At 45.8% G+C, this 20,001-nt stretch overlaps 4 protein-coding genes across 5 annotated transcripts; 1 reads left to right on the top strand and 3 right to left on the bottom strand.

Moving 5' to 3' along the window:
- Positions 1-75: 75 nt before the first annotated feature.
- LOC105697674 (putative thiamine transporter SLC35F3) lies at positions 76-5,229 on the bottom strand. The gene is given in 9 exon segments (XM_023432554.1): positions 76-329; positions 3,155-3,317; positions 3,392-3,481; positions 3,564-3,753; positions 3,817-3,945; positions 4,008-4,361; positions 4,364-4,582; positions 4,658-4,944; positions 5,085-5,229. Coding segments are annotated over 9 exon segments (1,692 nt in total). The 3' UTR covers positions 76-214.
- Positions 5,230-7,978: 2,749 nt separating this feature from the next.
- On the bottom strand, positions 7,979-12,711 carry LOC105697716 (serine/arginine repetitive matrix protein 1). Of its 2 annotated transcripts, XM_012421310.2 has the most exons (8): positions 12,433-12,711; positions 11,990-12,232; positions 11,696-11,822; positions 9,856-11,617; positions 9,724-9,782; positions 9,580-9,648; positions 9,371-9,489; positions 7,979-8,820 (listed from the first exon to the last, which is right to left on the bottom strand). In XM_012421310.2, exons 1-8 carry the CDS (start codon positions 12,517-12,519, stop codon positions 8,788-8,790), a joined length of 2,499 nt encoding a protein of 832 aa, XP_012276733.1. In that variant the 5' UTR covers positions 12,520-12,711; the 3' UTR covers positions 7,979-8,787. The 2 variants fall into 2 exon arrangements, with proteins under 2 accessions (XP_012276733.1, XP_012276732.1); XM_012421309.2 differs by having other exon boundaries at positions 7,979-9,489.
- Positions 12,712-12,977: 266 nt separating this feature from the next.
- On the top strand, positions 12,978-15,831 carry LOC105697663. The gene is made up of 7 exons (XM_012421191.1): positions 12,978-13,140; positions 13,259-13,610; positions 13,678-14,183; positions 14,307-14,637; positions 14,726-15,196; positions 15,261-15,323; positions 15,434-15,831. Exons 1-7 carry the CDS (start codon positions 13,114-13,116, stop codon positions 15,802-15,804), a joined length of 2,121 nt encoding a protein of 706 aa, XP_012276614.1. The 5' UTR covers positions 12,978-13,113; the 3' UTR covers positions 15,805-15,831.
- An 87-nt stretch (positions 15,832-15,918) lies between these two features.
- On the bottom strand, positions 15,919-19,186 carry LOC105697664 (sialin-like). Its single transcript, XM_012421193.1, has 7 exons — positions 19,056-19,186; positions 18,330-18,414; positions 18,038-18,258; positions 17,789-17,935; positions 17,570-17,702; positions 17,215-17,456; positions 15,919-17,142 (listed from the first exon to the last, which is right to left on the bottom strand). Exons 2-7 carry the CDS (start codon positions 18,385-18,387, stop codon positions 16,942-16,944), a joined length of 1,002 nt encoding a protein of 333 aa, XP_012276616.1. The 5' UTR covers positions 18,388-18,414; positions 19,056-19,186; the 3' UTR covers positions 15,919-16,941.
- Positions 19,187-20,001: the final 815 nt, after the last annotated feature.

The raw sequence follows: 20,001 nt of genomic DNA, 5'->3' as shown, positions 1-20,001 counted from the left end.
AAAGATACCGTCTATGATACACGTTTCCTTTTTACATGCACCGTGCGTCCTCGAAGCCGCACTCGCCTGCTTCCCCTGGCCCGAATCGTCTTCCTCGGGGAGGACCCGTCCGCGCCGATTCCGCGTCCTTCGACCCCCTGGAGCCCACGAACCTCTTGAGACCCCTTCCGCCGAGAGGAAAAGCCGGACCGAGTCGGTTCGAGCCGTCGACCGGTCACCTGACCCGACCGGAGGGCGACCTGAGGTGAGACTTGATATACCCCGTCCGATAGTCGATCATGTCGCGGGCCGATCCGCCGGGCATCCCGTGTCCGTGTCTCCTGCTCCACCTGAAAATCGAGATGGATCAATCGCCCCGTCGCTTTCCCCTGCGGCCTCGGAAGGGCGAGAGGCAAAATCGTGCCCGTCGCCCTTCCGGGCGTCGCGGCATGCACGCGAAGACCCGGCGTCGACGCTCATCGACGCGCCGGGGCGCTCGAGGGGATGTGAAAGTGGCATCCGAGGGGTCAATCGTTCACGAAACTCTTCTCCAAACAGGCTGCACCAAATCCTTTTAAACCTCACAACATGAATATGTAGGCTACAAACACCGCCCTGACCCTCGTGAAATTTCATATTTCATAAACAGTGTTAATAATACCTACGAACAAATTAAAAAAAAAAATTCACATCTCACGAGGGTCAGGACCTTTGCAAAAGCTTCCACATTCACGTTTTTCACACAAGTTTAAAACGATTTGGTGCTCCTGTTACAGTGAAACACCGAAATCTGGAGAATGTCGACTTACACCGGTAAATATTGACATTCACCGGTGTGTGATTGTCGACACCCACTGGAGAGGGCGCCGAATGTACAACAATGTAATGAAATATTCGATCTTTCACCGCCGTATTTGGTATCTGTTGACATTCACCGGTGAAACTCGACATTCTCCAATTTCGGTCATCCACGGTAACACCCCCACTTTGGAGAAGAGTATCATAAACGCGACGTCTTTGACGCCGCTTTCGCATCACCTTAAGCGGCGAGAGGGCCGAGAGAGAAAAACCTCCACGATGCCACGATGCTCCATTCCAGAACGATAAGTACAGCTAGCATCCACAAGGACAGGGATACAGAAGAGCGCGGAAACTCGAGCCCTCGTCGGGTCGAGCCCTTGTCGGCTAAGCTACGCTAAGCTAGAGGGTCGTACCTGTGGGAGGTTGATCGCGAGCTCGATGGCGGTCGTCGACTGCGGAGGGGTCGGGAGGGGGGCGCGGGGGGAGGAGGGTCTGCCCGTCGGGCTGGGAGGAGGACACCCCGTAACTCCGACGGAACTGCCGCTGCTGGGCCGAACGTCCGCGGCTCCGACTCGCCGACCCGCCGACCCCCGGATGCCGAGGACTCGTACTGCGACGAGGTAACCCCGTTACACACGCTTTTACCTTCGCTCTTCGCGTCTCCTTTGCCTCTCTACGTAGTCTATAGCGGTATCTAGCCGACTCTAGCAGACTTCGCCGCGCCGCGGGCCGATCTCGTCGCCGCGAGCGCGGGAGGCTCGGTCATGCCACGCACTACTCCGAGCGAGGAAGCCCATGCAGAGTGTAAGAGAGGAAACAGTCAGCGCGGAGGCGAACACCCAGGGGAGGGTCCCGACGACGAAACCGACGGCGGGCGACGTCGATCTCTCGGGTGGCCGACGTCCTTTTGGAGGCTAAGACTCGAGCGCGGTGGACCGGAAATACCGGACCGTATACCCCCGTTTAAGGTGAAGTGAAACACGTCGAGGAACTTGATCAACGTCGATAAAGGAGATTTTTCTAAATGCCTACGTGGCCGACGTTCGTTTTTATATCGACGGCTATACCGAATTATATTGTCGTTTTGGTACAATAATTATAAAGAAATAGAAGTAAAACTATAGAAATCCTCTGGATTCATGATTTCTGGGGCCCTAATTGACTGCGGAGGGACCCCCTGCGACATCTGTGATTCCCAGGTGAATTAAATTTTCACTCCGAGACCTCGTATTACCATCGTTTTAGCATTGAAGCGTATACAACACTTTTTTGCCTTTATCCCGTTCAAATGCGAGTTTGTCGATTACCAGAGTGTTCTAAATTGTCGTAAAATTGTCCCGACCCTTTCGATTCTCATATCGGAGCCTTCGATAATTGTATTTTGATCGAAATATGAGAGCTCGACGCCAGTTTGGTCCTGGTCTGGGCTGAGTTAAAAAATGTTAAAAAATCCAAATTTTGAATGTGTCAGGACAATTCTTAGATGATCAGGAGGGATGTGTCAAAGTTTCGGACAGTTTGGTCTAATACCCTTAAAAAAAAGTGTTGTATTCGAATCGACTGATTTGAAGGGTAGGGCCCCAGAAAGCTTGAATCCAGAGGATTTCTGGAGTTTTACTTCTATTTCTTTATAATTACTGTACGAAAACGACAGGTGGAGTACGCCATTTGGTACAATACCCAATATAGTTCGGTATAGCTGTCGATATAAAAACGAACGTCGGCAACGTAGGCATTTAGAAAAATCTTCTTTATCGACGTTGATCAAGTTCCTCGACGTGTTTCACTTCACCATAAGAGTCTTCGGCCACGCCGAGAAACCGCGACCCCGGGTCGGCGTTCCCAAAGGTGAACTCTCAACGACACACCGAGGACACAACGTACGGCCGGCGAGTTCTCTTACCTTGTACTGTGACTCATGACGATTACGTTTCTGTAACAGTACATAACGGATCCTGATAGATGGGGAACGAGAGGCGACGCGGTCGACGTCGATCGAGCACGACGCGAGATGTAACCGAGGCAACCCGTTTGCTCGCGGTCGACGAGATCCGTTCCTTTTGGTTCCCGTTTGCTCGACGGCCGAGACGCGACGGAAACCCGTAGAAAGGATAAAGATAGAGATACGTGAGTAGGCGATCCTTCTCAAAGCGAGTTCCTACGTCGGTGAGTCTATGCGTTGCCTCTATTTCGGTGCAAAGTAAAGTAAAGTCGAAGAATCTTGCAAGAGCGCGTATATATATATACGTGAGAAGATACATATACGCGTAATCGATAAGGAACGAGGAGAGAGAGAGAAAGAGACAGAGACGCATATGAAAGACTAAGGAACTAAGGACTATGAGAGAAATGAAATCGAAACTAAAGTGCATACCAGGTGTCCGATAGGAGATCTTTAAGTGCGTACCGGAGAAGTCTGGTGATGTAGTCGGACCAGTTGTCGGGGAACATGACCAGGAAGAAGCCCACGGCGATCAGGATCATGCCCGCCAGCTTCATGCCCACGAAGTGCGCCCCGTACAGCACCACGTCCAGGGCTGGAACCGTCAACGACTTTTCAATCCGCCTTCCACGGGGGGAACCTCCTCGTGGTTCTCTCTCCGGTACTCACCAGCTGACACGGGGACGGCCGTGATGAGTCCGAGGGTGATGAAGAGGTCGTAGGTCAGGGCGATGCCGAAGTTGCCCAGCATGTTGGCGACTGAAACGGAGACGGAGAGCTCGGGTAAGAGGGGGTGGTCGGGAGAGAGGAAACAAAGAGCGATCTAGTCGAATCGGCCGACCTAGGTGCAGGACGCTGGCCGAGAGCAGCGCCCCCCAGGGTAGGTTCGCCCACTGGACGGTTTCCGCCCCGGAGAAGTACAGGGTGACGCAGAACGGCCACAGCAGCGCCGCGTTGCAGAGGCCGATCAGCGTGAAGAAGAGGGACACCTGGCCGAAGGTGGTCTCGCCGATGACTTTCTTGAAGAGCACCTGGAAGAGGAAGAGGATGAGAAAATGAGCGAGGTCCTCGACTCGACGACGACCCGGGCTCACCTTGTAGACCGCCGAGCCCGCGGCGGCGGCGACGGCCAGGACGACCCCGCCGAGGGTGGGACTGCCGGTGATGCCGTCCATGTAGGCCAGCAGCGCGATGCCGGTATCGCAGAGGATCACGGCGACGATCTGCCGAGGGAATCCAGGAAGTAAGTAAGGCGGGGTCCGCGAGGTCGTACCGGAGCACTTACCCTCACGCCGACGAACTGCTCGTGCAGGATCACCCAGGAGAGGAGGTAGACGCAGGCTACGTTGGTCGCGAAGAGCGCCATCACGTCGGTCGCCAGGAGGATCCTCAGCGAGCGGATGTACGCGTAGTTGGTGACGACCCAGAGAACGCAGAAGAGGCCACACCGGGTGAGGAACCGGCCCCCGGTGAAGCCCTTATCTCGGAAGCCGCGCAGACTCTCGGCGACGATCTCGGAGAGGTTCGAGCACTTGCTCGTAACCGCTCGGCACAGGAAGTACACGGGGAAGTAGAGCACCGCCCAGTTGGTGCAGAACCACGTCGTGAAGAACGGCGCGTTGTAGGGGTGCACCAGCTGAAACGTGCCGGGTCGTCGAGAGGTCGACCTCGATCGCGGAATCTCGTTAGGTCGGATCGGGAATTAATTACGTGGTGCTGGTGAGGCCCGCTCACGGAAGAGTTGGCGGACGCCGAGGGGGTCGCGTTCTCCGGCTTCTCGAAGTACAGGTACTTGATGCAGTGAGTGGCCCCGACCCAGCTGGCGGTCACGCAAATGGTCACGCACACGCCGAAGTATATCTGCAAATCGAGGAGGGAAATCACCCTGGCCACCTCGAAATATCCTCCGTCTTCCCTCGGCCAGGACCTAGATACCTTTTTGGCGGACTCGGCGCAGCACGAGGTGTAGCAGGCGGTCAAGGAGTTCTGCCGCCGATGAAAGGTGGCGACGGAAGGCGGTCCGCCCCCTGGTCCCGGCCCCGGCCCTGGTCCGGGTCCGGGTCCTGGTCCGTGACCCGCACTGGGGGTGGCGGTCCCGGTGGCCGCGGTGGTACCAGTAGTAGCGGGCGTGGTACCGCTTTCGTCCTGCCCCGGGCCGCGGGTCGTGGCCGAATCCCCGAAGCCCCCCGTGCTGGTCACCTTGTAGGTCTCCTGCTCGCGACCTGGAAGAAGTTCACCTCGACTAAACTCTCGCTCCTCCTATACCCCGATGTCGATTTTCAAACCTTCGTTCCGCCCGCTCCGGTCCGATCGACCTGGAGGTAGCCGCGATCTTACCTGGGAAAAGAAATAAAAATCATACCGGAAGCATCGAGGAGCGCCTGCACCGGAGCGGCGTAAGGCCCGTTGTTGCGTCGACCCTCGCCGAGGAGGATGCCCGGCGTCGCCCTGGACCTCCTGGGGTGGAAGATCGTGGGGACCTCGGTCACTCCGGCGCCGCTACCCATGCCCCTCGAGTTAATCCCCCGCCCGATCCCTAGGAACCCCCGTCGACCCCCGGGCCCCTCGGAGCCGCGTCCGCGGACATTCCCCACCGGGGACCCTGGGCACTCGCGCGCGCCTCTCGTCGCCCTGGCGCGTCGAGGTCAGAGAAATACTACGAGTTCGGCTCCAGGTCGCCCCGGTATGGTTTCGCCGTCGTCCCATCGATTACTGGACCTCTCTTCTCCCCCGCGCCACCCCTCGTCACCCTTTTTCGCGACTGCGCGCGACGCGCCGCTTTTTCACCTACTCGCTTGGAAGGTGGAAATAAAAAAGTCCCCGGGCTCGATGGGTAGAAAAATACTTGTATTTCTTATTTTCTGAAAAGAGAGGTTTCATTAATGACAGTTATGACAGGACGCGAACAGTTGGAACGAGCGTCGAGCATTATCTCGCGGGTCGTCGCCCTAGGTCGCCGGTTGCTCGTCGAGGTCGAGGTTTACACACGCAGAGACGTAGACAACGTCCTCGCAAGTTCGCAGCGCAGGGTTTAGAGTAAACCGGGGGTAAAAGGGGATGTGGGGAACTGACGGGTTCTTCGGAAGGTCGCGGCGAGGACCTCGAAGAGGACTCGAGCGGTGCTCGCGAATCTCGACGATTTCTCCCACGTACCGCTGCCATTCCGTATTTCATGTCGACCGATCGAGATCACGGTACGAGATACAATGTAAGCGCAATTGCTATCACAGAACGATACACGAGCTAATTCTATGGGACTATTTTAAGTAAATCGGGGAAGGAGACGAGATTTATTAACGTACGGCGGGAAGGAGGAAGGTTGAAAGTACTTTGGAGAGGAACGGCGCTGTCCGGATTTTTTTTTTTCAAAATTCCCGCTTCCCTCTACATTCGATTATTGGCCCGCCGGAAGGCAAAAAGGCGTATCAAAGAGCGTCGAATCGTGAGTGAAAATTGTCAAAATTCTTACACAGAATTTAGTAACGGGGTTTTTTTTTTTTTTAACACCAAACATCGAATATAGCGTGAAACTAAGACCTGTGTACATTAACTTGCACAACGGCGCTTTCGTATCGCATTAAATGGTCGAGGATGCAACGTCGAGTCTCTTTTCGGAATTGAGGCATTGCGTTAAGTTATTGTGCATTGGTCTTCCGTTTAAGACGCACACTTTGTACCGAGATTGATTTAATGCGAAGTTAAAAATAGACTGGAAGCGTTTTGTTGTACTGTCGGGCGATACATCGCAAGCGACGTTCGTTATGAGTTTTCGGGCAGATAAATGATCGAGGCGATAAAGATCCATCGATCAGATTGATCGATATGGACTTGCGCGTTATTTGTCTCGAGACGCGGAGATCGGCAAACGCGTCCAATTCGTCACATTCCACTAAAAAGTAATCGACGTTTCGTACTCGGTATAGAGGCAAGTAAGGTACCTCTTGGAACGTTGTACTTCACTAAGACAATTTATTTATTTCAACCATTTTCTTTTTTTTTTTTTATTACCAGCTCGGGACTGACGGACAATCCTAAATGTTCCAGTCATTTTGTACAAGATGTCGAAAATATAATCGTGCGTTCTCGTCGAAAGATATAAAAGTTCAACCTCGAGTTGTACATTGTAAAATTTGGCTATGAAATAATAGACATTGGGCACATAAAAAAAAAAAAAAAAAAAATTGACCGAAGAGAGAACGAAGCCTAAACATTGACTTACTTTAGTATCTTTAATTAGTGCACGAACAAGTGCGACCAGAAATCATGGAAACTGAGATCAACAAATAATGCACAAAATATTTTCGGGGAAGTAATTTTTTTCCTCGTGGCCAAAGCCGCGGAAAGGTAACGTTAAAAGTTTATACGTAAAATATGCCATGATGTGCTGTGAAGGTAATTACCACGTACAAATGGGTGTCGGGCATGTGTGTATACGTATGTATATTAAATCTCAAAGCTGTGTTAAAAATTTAAAAACAGATCCGTCCCTCTATCCAGAAATGTGTAAAATTACCGGATGTCTTGCGACATTTTAGTACAAAGTTATTAAATACGTAATAGACGTTAACCAAAGGTAGCGCCTCCCAACCCATTATGTATGAATTTGAACACGATCATTTTGAACGGTGTACCGCCAGGATACGTACATTCTTATTCGAAAGATATTCGCACCTTCCTGGTGCTTTAACATTCGATAACCATTGTTATGTGCAATTATGCATTACCAAATACCCGATGATAACGAGTTGAATTAGAATTGAGGTCTATAGAATTAAAATAAAAAAATTAAACACGAGTCAAAGAAAATGTGACACCCTCGATCAGAGTCCCTAAGGTCGATTAATTTATCCGCGCTGTATGAACGTTCGATTTAAAACGACAACCAGTAAATTCAGTTAAATCGATGGAACCTTTCCCAACGCGTGGTCTTCCGAATATTTCTTAATATAAAGCACCGGACATTAATAGCTCACAATATCAGTCGATTTATAGAGACATTACTAGCTAGTACTTAAAAAAGTAATTGTATACAATTTCTGTCATTATCTATACAAATTCTTTCTATGTACAAATTCAAGCCTATCGTCGTAATATGTGCCGACACATGCAATGACAGATCTCGAGCTCTCTCGATATTTACACACGTTATACTTTACATACGCTAAAAGTGTGCACATCGACTGACAACTCCCTATTTACACGCAATTAGTTAAACTTAAAATACGCGTAGGTTCATAAAAGGTAGCTCTGAATGGATCAATGGATGTTTTTTTATTTACCGAGTGAACGGCGTGAATTATATACAATTTCTTTTCCTTGACACAACAATGATTGAACTGAACATTACCGGGCCATCATCCTGAATGGTGGATAATAATAAATAAAGAGGGAAGAAGCGGGGTACCTTTTAACCCGAAGAAGGATAATTCGAACTTTAGCAATCTACGTAATTCACTTTTTACTGGTCTTACTCCTTAAGTTGATCAAAAAAGTGAGGCAAGGCGAACGGGTACTGTTTTCCTTCGATTGAAACCCAATCTGACGAATGGACGACTTTATCCTTAAGGGGGAAAAAAAAAAAGATATCGCTCAAACCCTGACGTTTCCAACCGGGGGTAAATGAATGATGACAATTTGGATCAAAAGCGTCTACAAATGTCGGTCTACCAGAAGTTACAGTCCCCACTCATACAACACGTTTATACTTTTATTACGACGAGAAAACGATTTTACAAGCACCGTGAAATTCTCGGGTGTATGAACAAAAAAAAAAAACGTAAATATAGGAAAGATATTCCTAAATAATCAGTACATAGATCGTGAGTTTGATGATTTAATGATTCCGAGTGAACTGAAACGCTTGAAATTAGACCACACACTTTGGACTACCCGTTTACACTTTACCCAGTACTAAGTTCAGGTGCAACATTTATCGAGATAACAAAATACTGTACCGTTGTTGCGGCGTAATCAAAAGTAGACAAAATCGGTCCGAAGACTAAACCGTTGACGTTCTTTCTCGACTTTCGTAATCCGTTCGTTTACCTACTTGTACAACTTGGAAGTTAGATAAGGTTCCTTCCCGGCCCTTCCGTTTTCTAAGGGGAAGTAGAAAATGTAAGCCGGTAAACAAATGTATCGAAATGCATCGACATAATATACGATAGCTATCGCTAAGCGTTACATCACGATATAATGCGAATTTTAATGTTTTAATCACTAAGGGACTTACAGAATTTCAAAGAACATTGTAACCAAGACGAAATTGCAACCAAAAAGTACGTCGCCTTAAGTCGATCGGTCTTCTCTTAGAGAAATCAGTTTTGCGTTACCATAAGTATATTATGATAATACACAATGCTTTCAATTACAAAACGTTAAGTTTTAACGCCAGCTAGTCGTAAACGGTGCCGGAGTTCTAATATTGACAGCTACTATTACTTCACGCACTACATGTAACATCACGCGTGCATCTTGCGATGCCTCATCATGAACGGTGGAATCGAATCCTACACGTGTATTCCCATGTATTTTGTGTGTCATATATACGTACACGTATATAACGCACAAAACGATTATTACACCACATATTACGCACTATAAAATGTGTTCGGGAGTTGTGAAGGATAAATTACTTTTGTGCTTTACCTTGCGACCTTGCCTCTTGGCAGCCTTCCGCGAAGCTTTCGATTCTCTGGTATCTTGGACCGTTTTGTTGATGCCCAATCTGAATCGGATGGGGAGCTTCGGATCCAGAACGGTTTCATCTGGAATTAAAAAGAGAAACCAACGATTATACCGAGGAAATTCCTCAGCTCCTTGTTCCAATTCGAGCATTGATTAGAACTTGATCGAACCTTCGGAATCGTGCAACTCGGATGCAGGACGATGGAGCACCGTTACGCGCCTCGCTTCCTTTTGATTCGCTGTAGAAGTAGAAATCCCATTTAATCTCGGTAAATTCGGTAAACGATTGAACATCGAGGAGCTCGAACACTTACTTTTCTCCTCGGTTTTCGCCGGGTGCCTCCTGTTCGCTTTCGCGTTGTTCTTCACGACCCTGAGGAACGAAGGGAAAGGGCGATTAAGATTATCGAAAGAGATCGGGTATCGTCGGGATCGGGAATACTTACTCGTTAACGACGCCTTTAAACGCGGACTGCAGAAGCCTGGCGGATTGGATCGGGACGGCCCGGTTGAGCCGCTCGGCTCGCCTCCGGCTAAGTTCGGCACGCAAATCACCGTCCTCGTCGACGGTCGAGTCCGCACTGGCCTCGAGAGTCGCCGAGGTGGTCTCGTTTTCAAAGGTAACATCCGCTTCCTCGCTGAGCTCGACGTCTTCGGGCGTCGTCGACGCCGCAGGCTCCTTTCGCTTCCTGCACTTCTTCTCTTTGCCGATGCGCTCGGAAAGCGGGAGTTCATGCTTCGGCCTGACCGCCTGGTAGAGCTCTTTATCCTTCTTTTTCTTCTTCTTCGAGGTCCTCTCCTTGGCCGATCTGACGGGCTCGACGTCTACGGGGCCGGCTTCGTCCTCGGGTGCCCCGTCCTGCCCTGGGAGGGAGGATGCGTCGCGATCGAGGACTTTCTCGGATCCCGTCGCCTTGGCGGCCGCCTTTACCTTCGTCCTCACCTTGGACGGGTTCCTCGGAGCGGAGGAAGGTTCCGTCGCCTCCGAGGGCACAACGGGAACGGTCGTGCTCTCCCTCTTGCTCAATTTAATCTTCTTGTTGGCGAGAAGGGGATCGATCGGCCTCGCTGACTCGAACTTGCGCCTCCTGGCTTCCAGGACCGGGTCGGAGCTCGGATGCTCCCTCGAGGTGGGCTCGTCCTCCTTGCGTCGGCTCGCAGGACCCGCGGATACCGAAGACGAAGGCTGCGCCGCCTGAGAAGCGGGGGCGGATGGAGCAGATCCGGCTCTCTCTGGACTGAGGGACCGTCGTTCTCGCTGGGTTCGCGGAGCTTCCGGACGTCCGTCCCGGTCTCTGTCTCGCGGAGACCATCCGGGAGACCTGGGTGGTCTCCGCCTGGTGGGCGAAGCGGGCGAGGCGCTTCCGGGTGATGCCGACCACGGAGAACTCCTCTGTTGGCTCGGAGCCGACGCCGGGGACCGATTCCAGGGTGCCCCGGGTGAGCGAGGCCGTGACCGTCTGCTCGGCGATCTGCTTGCCAGTGGGGAGCCGGGGGACGACCTCGGCACCCCGGATCCCAGCGGTGATCTTCTCGGAGACCTGTGTCTAGTTGACTCTTTGAGCACTTTTCTTGAGTGTCTCGGCGGAGATCGTTTCGGCGATCTTCTCGGCGACTTCTTTCGCAGTTTAGCCTTTGGAGAGAGCGACCTTCGTTTTCGAATCGACCGACTCACTCCGCGCGGGGACACCGACCTCCGTTCCGCCTTCTTTCCCGGACTTCGCGTTGGATCCAGGGGAACGGTGGGACTGCTACTTTTGTTCCTCACGCTGAATTGTTCCGAATTCGTCTTACGAGTATCGCTCTTGGTTGTTACGCGCGTTCGCTTTGATTCTCCCGAGGATTTCGTAGACTTGGTCTCACTTTTCCCCGTTGACTTATCCACGTTCATTTCTCTCTCCATTTCGTCCATTAGGCGTTCCAAACTGTCCTCTTCTTCTAGGTCGGCCATTAACAGAACGTCGTCATCGTCGTCCTTCTCGCATTCCGTTTCCTCTTCGTTCTCCTCGATTTGAGCTAGACCCTCCTCGATGTCGCTTTCGTGCTCTTTGTCCATTGGCACGTCGACTTCTGCATCCGTTGCTTCTTTCTCCATGGTTTCTGATTTTATCGTCTCCTTTACTTCTCTTACTTCCTCCTTATTATTATACCTGGTTTCGTCTTCGTCTGAACTTATATTGTCTTCGTATCGATAAAACTTTGATACTTCTACAAAAAAATATACTAGTCAAATTTAAGGACTGGTACTTTTAAGACGAGCTGTACGACATATAAAATAAGTTATACCTTCAGACTTTACTTCGTCAACCTTCTGTGGAGATGGAGGAGGTTCCGGTTGGCATCGTGAAATGCTTTCATCCACAGGAATTATAGCGATTAAATTTGGATTACCTGGGCTTTGGTAATACAAATTCTGATAAAAAAAAACAAATAATATAAGGGTAATTTCATAGGTATGAATGGTTTAATACAAGAAAAATATATTCCAAAATGTCTGAATAATGGTTGACATTTGGAACGGTATTTGTAACGCATGGCTGTCGGAACCTTGAAGCGGTCAATAATCGTAGACATGCTTACCCCATTTTGCCAATGGAGCGTATTTTGGTAGTAACCCCTTGGATGAAATTGTTGGTTTCTTTGATGGGTACATGGTACACGCGTAATAGGTCGAAGGTGGGACTGCGGTAATGGCCGAATCTGTTGTTTGTTACGAAGAGTATCCTTGGCACGTAAAGATCGCAGTGCCGCTAATCTTAATGCCTCTAAATCCTCCTCGTCGTCCTCTTCTTGCTTATATCGATCGGGGCCTGGTACAACCATCTGAAAATCCGGGTAAATAACGAGTTACCGATCTCAAAAATTTGTAACGAATATTTCCGTCTTGCTAGAAAATTCGAGACTTGTTAAATTAACAAATTATTCTCAGGCAGCCAACTGGTATAATGGTATTACGGTATCACGAGTTAAATCTTCCGACTAAGTACGTATTCCGACAAAAATTAAACCGTACACAGGCTCACCTTTTGGCGATAATCCATATTTCTAGGTTCATAAACTGGAAAGGATCTCAAGTTTTTCGTGTGAACCTGAGGACTCAGTGGAAGCATTAATGTCGCCACTTGGTTAACTTTGAACGCGTCGCTTCTTGTTGGATACCGTCAAAGCTCATTTCGGGCTACATGGTTTATTGAAAGAATTCGCTGTTAACAACAACGAAATGATTAATAATTTTCTGCACGGTATTGCTTATTTCGTTACCCCCCACCAAAGGTAAATAAAAAATGGCGTGCGAGCGCAGCAAGCGAAAGGGAAGCACGAATCATCCAAGCACAACGTTCACTTCTCTGTTCCTTTTTCAGATGGCTTCGACGCATTGGCAAACAGCGCCACCAATGGAATTAATTCTTAGGCCTCACTACGTTATCGACATAGTAGCAATACTTTTAGAAATAGAATAATAGGAGTTCGTTGCCCGACCGCTAGATGGCAAATACGGATGTGACGCTCCGGAAGTCGAAATAACGTATGAATCGATTTAAAACTCAAACTTCTGACTCGGACAAAGTTCAGCCAACTCCATTCAGCAGTCAAGCCAAATCCTAGAAAATTACATTAGGCAGTCAATTGTGAAAATTTTGAAGTGCTAATCTCTCTAAGGACTATACCGATCACATTATGGAACAAACGAGAAAAAATCAAGCATGAACTCCAATAATCGCGGCAGCAAGGTCAGTTAGCAACAAACTCAAGTGGTAATGTATAACCGTAAAAGCTTAATAAAAGTTCGTATGTTATGCGAAAATATGACTACTGAGTAAGGTAAATTCGTTATTTTAATATTTTCAGTCCGAAAAAGAGACGTGGGCGCAATCTGTAACAACCGTGACGCCGCAAGAGCATGGCACGATTCGGACCATCACGAGTGACACTGTCGTTTCTGGATCATCGGAACTTCCTCTTGAGACCGATCCCGCAAATTTCAGCGAGCGAATTCCTATCATCGCGAGTCAGCCTCTCATCGACCCTCAAGAACTCGAGGATAATTATTCGGCTGACAAAGAATGCCAGACTTATTTGCAAGGTGTTCCAAAGGTAGTGTTGCCGGACGAGTGCGTAGACGAAGCTACGCAAACTGTCTACATTGGCCGGGACTGTCGAACCAATATTTCTCTTCTGCAGCCACTTCGGGATGTCATCGGTAAATTACCCTTTTCCTATCACGAATTAGAATATTGACAATACATATTTAGGAATTAAATATTTAGCTTCTGCAAATGACGCGGAATTTCCGGAAATAAAGAAGAGCGAGATGGTGCAGACAATAACGACATTCAAGCCATGGTTTGGGCTCGACTCGACTTCGGATTTTAACATGGAAGACGCAGCCATAGAGATCTTAGGAATAGATATCACCGAGGAAGAACATGACGACGACAGAATTGTCGTCAGAGCCGAGGAAGAGAAAGAATCCGAGATCGTCACAAAAGATTTCCTCGACTTCGTAGTCGCCAGAACGCTTTGGATTTGTGAGCCAAAATGGACATCCCAGAAAATGGCTAACGCGAGGCGAAAGGACGAAGGCACGCAAACTCGTATTAAATATGACTATAGAATTAAAAGATTTATTTTCGATGCCGAGATGCAGACCGACTTGTCATGTGGGCCTAAGACATCTACGTCTCGTTTGTTGGACGAGTATTGGGAAATGAGAAATTCGATTAAGACTATTGTAGACGACTGTTTCATGAAAGGGGTCTACCCACGAATCGTTGTAAGTAGTATAAACATGAGTGGGTAGAATAACCAATTTTTCCTCAAATGTACTACCTTAATACTCGAAGCAGATTTTTTGACTTCACGATGGTACAGAATATCGCGATTCCGAAATATATAGATAGACGAAACGGTTAACGGATTGCTGGACCAGTGTGCGAAGCATATCCACTTGCCACCAAAGGAAGGAACTGCTCAAACAGTGGCTTCGTTTGGTGTGGGCTTTAATAAAGAAGAACAGATTCTAAACAAATTAAAATTACCACTTGTGGTCGACCCCTTGGAATCATCAGTCATCGTTATTCCTCTTCTTGACGCTGGACTCGAAGAAGTGTGTAATTTCGTGAAACAAGATGCGCTTATTATAGCAAATATTATACTTTCCAACCTTGTCTGTAAAACCGTGAAAATCGGGGCGAAGCTGCAAGACATTCGAGCAGTTCACTCAGTGTGTAAGTTTAGAAAATGTATTTTTCATTATAACTTTGAAATTTTTTATACCACAAATAATCTGATTATGTTATTTGATGATCCTTCCAGCTAAACCACCGATAGATGATATTTTCATTCTGCGGAAGAAAAAAATAAAGGAGTCAATGCAAAGAAGGAAAATGGAAAACGCGTCGACGCAAACGAATTTAGCAGGTGTGCCAGAAGTTGGGATGCTAGAAAAGTCGAAGGAAATGCCTTGCATCATTTGCAAAACACAATCACGGTGCTATGCTTGTGCGAATGAAGAGGAAGGGGTCGAACAATCAGTTCTAGGGAAAGGAAGTCTAACGACTCGAAACATTCTCCTGGCATATGATCCATGTTACTTTGATGAAACACATTTAAAACAAAAGAAAATACCTTTTCTTGAACCCGGAGACTCTCGATCAACTGACAACGTGAAGGGACCATTCATCAAGACACTACCCATAGGACTTACAAAAAGATCTATAAAGAAAGAAGAAATCAAGGAAATCGAACAAAAACCCTTCAAGATATCTCGAAAACTTCCTTCTCAGGGTACGTGAAACATTGTTAAATCGATACATATATATTTATTGAAACTGCATTTTTTATATCACAGGTTCTTTAAACTCATGGATACATACAGTGGATACGTCGTTAAACACTGCATGGACGACTCAGGGTAAGATCAAATAATAATTAATTTTCAATGACAATCTGTAATTTGTGATATATTATGTGACAGTGTAAGGTGTATAAGTGGTATCATGCATCAGTAAACTTATACTTTAGATTTTAAGATCAATGAAAGAAAAGCCTCGTCGACTACTTTATCTGTGACTTCAACTTCATCGACCCCTACACCGAGTCATTTACTGCCGTCAACATTTGACCATAAAACTGCTGGACGATGTCAAGAAAATGCAAATCTACTGGCTTTAAAAGCACTTCACATTTTAAAAAATGCTTGTTGCACTCCGCACTCTTGTGCAGTACTAAATCAAAAAGTGGGTACAAAACAAGTAGGATATAATCAACAGCCAAGACAGTCAAAAAGAAGTTGGCGCCAGGCCAAAAATAATCAATCCAAAGTAGTTGGAAAGTCGAAGGAGGATGATTTTACGGTTATTCCTGTTAGAATGATATCCGATTCTGAATTGTAATTATTACCTTTCCTTGTATATTATAGTGTAGCTATGACATGCAATGATTCAGCTTTTCCGAAATTTGTTTCCTGTATCAAATCGATCTAAAAAATATGCATTAACAAGAAGTAATTAACTCTTGGTAATTTATTTATTAACAGAAATAACATTAAGTAAATGTAAACGTTGACATCACATTACGAAGTTGTACATTATTGAACGTTTGCATAGCGTCGCTTTTGTAATCGATGCATTTTACACTAAATGTAAATGCAACATAAAATAATATAAGTTATTGTCACTGTTAGTGAGAATCTCAGTGGAAAATCTCGTCTCAAATATTACAAAAATATTTGTAAATTAACGGCTACTGCCACTAACATAAAATACACGTGTCATCTATACAATGTGTTTAATTCAAAACAGTCGTAATATTTTCATTATTGTATTTTCGAACATGAAATATTTGTTGTGTCCCATTCACTTTGCGCTGTAGCCAGTGATATGGTAATGGGAATCCAAGTTTGGAGAAACATTATGATATAAAGAAATGAGATAAATAATGTATATTGTACACAACGATGTAAAAAAAAATAAATGATTTCAATGCAACACTGTTTTCGCTATTCGCACAGTTATTTTCATCGTGTGCAATGAAGGTAACCCTATGGGAAGTATATTAGCGCTTGAAAAAATACATAATTGTATATTTTATTTTTAATCAGCGCTTTTTTTTATTAAAGTGAAGAACTTGCTAACAGTTTATTGTAATTTTTACATTATGAAATAATACAAGACTCCGAGTATGAAAATAACAAGTAATGTCTCATCATTGGTCCGACATGAAATTGTAATGAAATATATGATTTGACACGTTCTTTGGAAATTATATACCACTAATTTCGATAGGATACTCCACCGTTCACAGGATGCCATAATATCAATGTTGCAAAGCTATACAATATGATGTGTTTGTGTGTGTAATACAATGTGAAATTCAACGAAATAATTACGAATCACATTTACGAAAATCGTCTCTAGTCGTACACTCAATAAAATAAAAATCTTCAGATCAGACATTAATAATTTCACATTGATATTGCTTCAAAATGATAATTATCAACTTTCATTTTTACCTGCAGTTTTTTTCAGATATTAAAGGCGTTCATTCTCTTGTTCCTCGGTTTCAGAATCCTTCACCGCGTTCATCTGCTTTTCCTCCTCGTCACTAGCTGTTTTAGCTAGATCGTTCCAGGGTTGAATCTCGGCAGAACCAAGTAACCAAAATATTACCGCCGCCGAACTAAATACTGCCGCGGAGATCCAAAATATAACGCGCCATTCCTCGATACCATTCTACAATAAAAAAAAACGTAACATATTCAACTTATCATTTTCGAGATACAACAGCTGCGAAAATTAACATACTCTTTCATTTGTAAGGGCACCGATAATCGGTGGAATAATGAACCCAGGAAAGCTACCAAAAGTATTCATAATTCCATAGAGCGAGCCGGCAAAGTTTGGTGCGAGGTCTTGATGATTTTGTAAACTAGTTTGACAAGCAGCACCGTTCAATAACAGTGACAATATCAACATTATAATGGCAGTAGTAGTATCGCAACCGGCATAAGTCATTGCCAATAGAGCTACGGCTGGGCCGACGTGTGCTGTAAATGAATTATATATCATTGTAAATGCTATACAGATCGCAAAATCGACGTGAAATATGTAAACTACTCGCACGATAAAAGGAGTTACATAATAGTTCCCATTCGCTTACAGAAGATCATAAATGATCGTCGAATCCAAGCCACGGTCAATATTTTCTTCTTTCTCAAGTAATCACCCGCAGCCGCAAACACGACACCAGATCCCAGTCTGGCAATATAGGGTAATCCTGTTATAGCGCCGCCCTAAAAAAATCATCGAGCTGGATGGTCCTTTAACTTTGATACTATAACCCTGGGACACTTGTCAGTCGCTCGTACACGTTACTTACCGATTTCATGTCAAACCCAAGAACTTCCAATGTGTATTTGGGTCCATTCGTTGCGATGAAATAAATCCCCCACATGTTTGCAAAATGAGCCCACATTAGAGCTAGGAACGGCACAGAAGTTGCGACTGCTTTCAAAGGAAGTTTCACCTAAGGAAATGGACATAATGACTCTCAAATTAAGAAACTACTATTTAGGCACTAAAATCGTCCGACATATATGTCATTGCCCCCGAATTATGCGGTACCCACTTTTTGTTTTGAAATCGTAGAGCCTATTTGTTCCTTAATATAGGCTTTCTCCTTTTCGGTAATGCCGGGATGCTTATCAGGCGTGTCATAAATTAAATACACCCAAAGAACAAAGAATACTAATATGAGACTACTGGTAACATAATATGAGGTTTTCCACCCATATTCGGATATTATATGTCCGCAAAGGCTGTAAGTTACCCAGGTTCCAAACGGCCCACCTTAAAACCAAGATCTAAATTAAAGTTAAATAATTAGCAATTTGGCATTTATTTTATAAAATACTGCACACCTTGCATCGTCCAAACGAACATCCCTTTTTCGCCGGGTGGAACCCATCTAGCCACCATTGCATGTAGAGCAGGATAAACGGCTCCCTGTGAAAAGATAACTATTACTTGCTGAAATAAATTTCTTCATCCTAGCCTTCCTGAAAGCAAAACGAGTCCGCCCGTATTTAACGAGCACTTGAAATAAAATCGGATTATCGTAAGAAAATTGAGTAAAGCGTTTTTTAAACGACGTGAACTGTATGTATAATTAAAAAGTTGGATAACGTTAAACGTTTTTATGCAACGGTTTCATTATTTCAAGTACTGCTTTGGTTCCCCTACCGTTAAAAATAAAGTGCTGCGCGTGGGAAGAACGATTTCAACCTGGGGTAAACTTACTCCAAAAAATCCCATGAGAAAACGAAGCGTAAATACAAAGCCGTAGTGTACAGAGGCTGCCCACGGCATCAAGAGATTCAATACTGCAGGAATGAAGGTTGCCAATCTATGTCGTAAAGGAGACAAGCAGGTGCAATTAATTATTCCGCTATGCAAGGTTGCACGGAAAGAAATTCAAAAGGTCTGCCGATTCTAGCTCTAGAATTGAATTTACCGCAGACACTATTAATTGCACGGGTCAACTACTCTCTGGGTGTTTTCAGAACCTTAAGGGGTAATCCAAAGCACACCCAACTATGTGATACCATACCATAGAAATCAAAGTAATCGAGTATTATATTACGTACGCAACAACTTTGGCTCCGCCGTATTTTTCGGCGAACATCCCTCCAGGCATACTAGCTGGCAACACTCCAAAAAAATATCCCGATAGAAGCAATCCTTGGATGTGCTGGTTCCATTCAAATCTCTCGCCATACTAAAAACAACGTCGCACTTGCACAATTAAATCGTGTCTATTAAATTCTGAATTAACTTCCCACCGCGTTAAATAATTTTATTAATACGTACGTCGGGCACTTCTTTGGGACCGGTACTGTTGAGTAATTGGTCGGTACAATAAGGTCCCTTTTGTTCTCCTCCTGGACTGGTCACGTTGACCATGGCGACGATGTTTATGGCCAAGTTGGTACGGATCATGTACGAGAACATACATGCCAGGAACATCATAGCACCCAGGATACCTCGGCGGGGTATCCTCTCTGTTAAATACAGTAATCGTATTAATGTTTACCACCATTGTATAATTAATATTTTCCTTGGTTAATCTACGACAATGGAAAATATGAGTTTTCATCCCCGGCAACTCGTGTCCTTTAATTAGTGTCTACATTCTTTTAAGATAGGAGTCCGTGAAAAGTTCCAAAGCGAAGGTTGTCGAGAATGGAAATCCTCTCTGGATTGTCCATGACATCGTTTTAGCCCTTTTTTAACATAATTGTCCAGCATTAACCCGCGACACATATTCTTCATTGAGTTTCTCAGAAAAGCATCATTGTCTCTGTCCGCACGGCACATTCCATTTATCTCGTCCGGAGCAATGTCTCATTCCCATGTTAATATTCCCAATTAAAAGTAGAATGAAATCGCATTTCCAAATTTTATATAGGATAAACTTTTTATAAAATAATCCGTTTCCTCGGCATTGGGCCCGTCTTTGGCGCACTTCTTCGAGCCCGACAAATTCCAACGACGAAAACAGTTAATGTCCAGCCGAGGTCAAATGCTCATAAT

This window comes from Orussus abietinus, unplaced genomic scaffold (genome assembly GCF_000612105.2).
Source record: "Orussus abietinus isolate OABI.00-Male unplaced genomic scaffold, Oabi_2.0 scaffold25, whole genome shotgun sequence".
Classification (NCBI taxonomy): Eukaryota; Metazoa; Arthropoda; class Insecta; order Hymenoptera; family Orussidae; genus Orussus; species Orussus abietinus.
The sequence above is the reverse complement of the archived record's forward strand: the minus strand, read 5'-3'. Positions and strand labels throughout refer to the sequence as shown.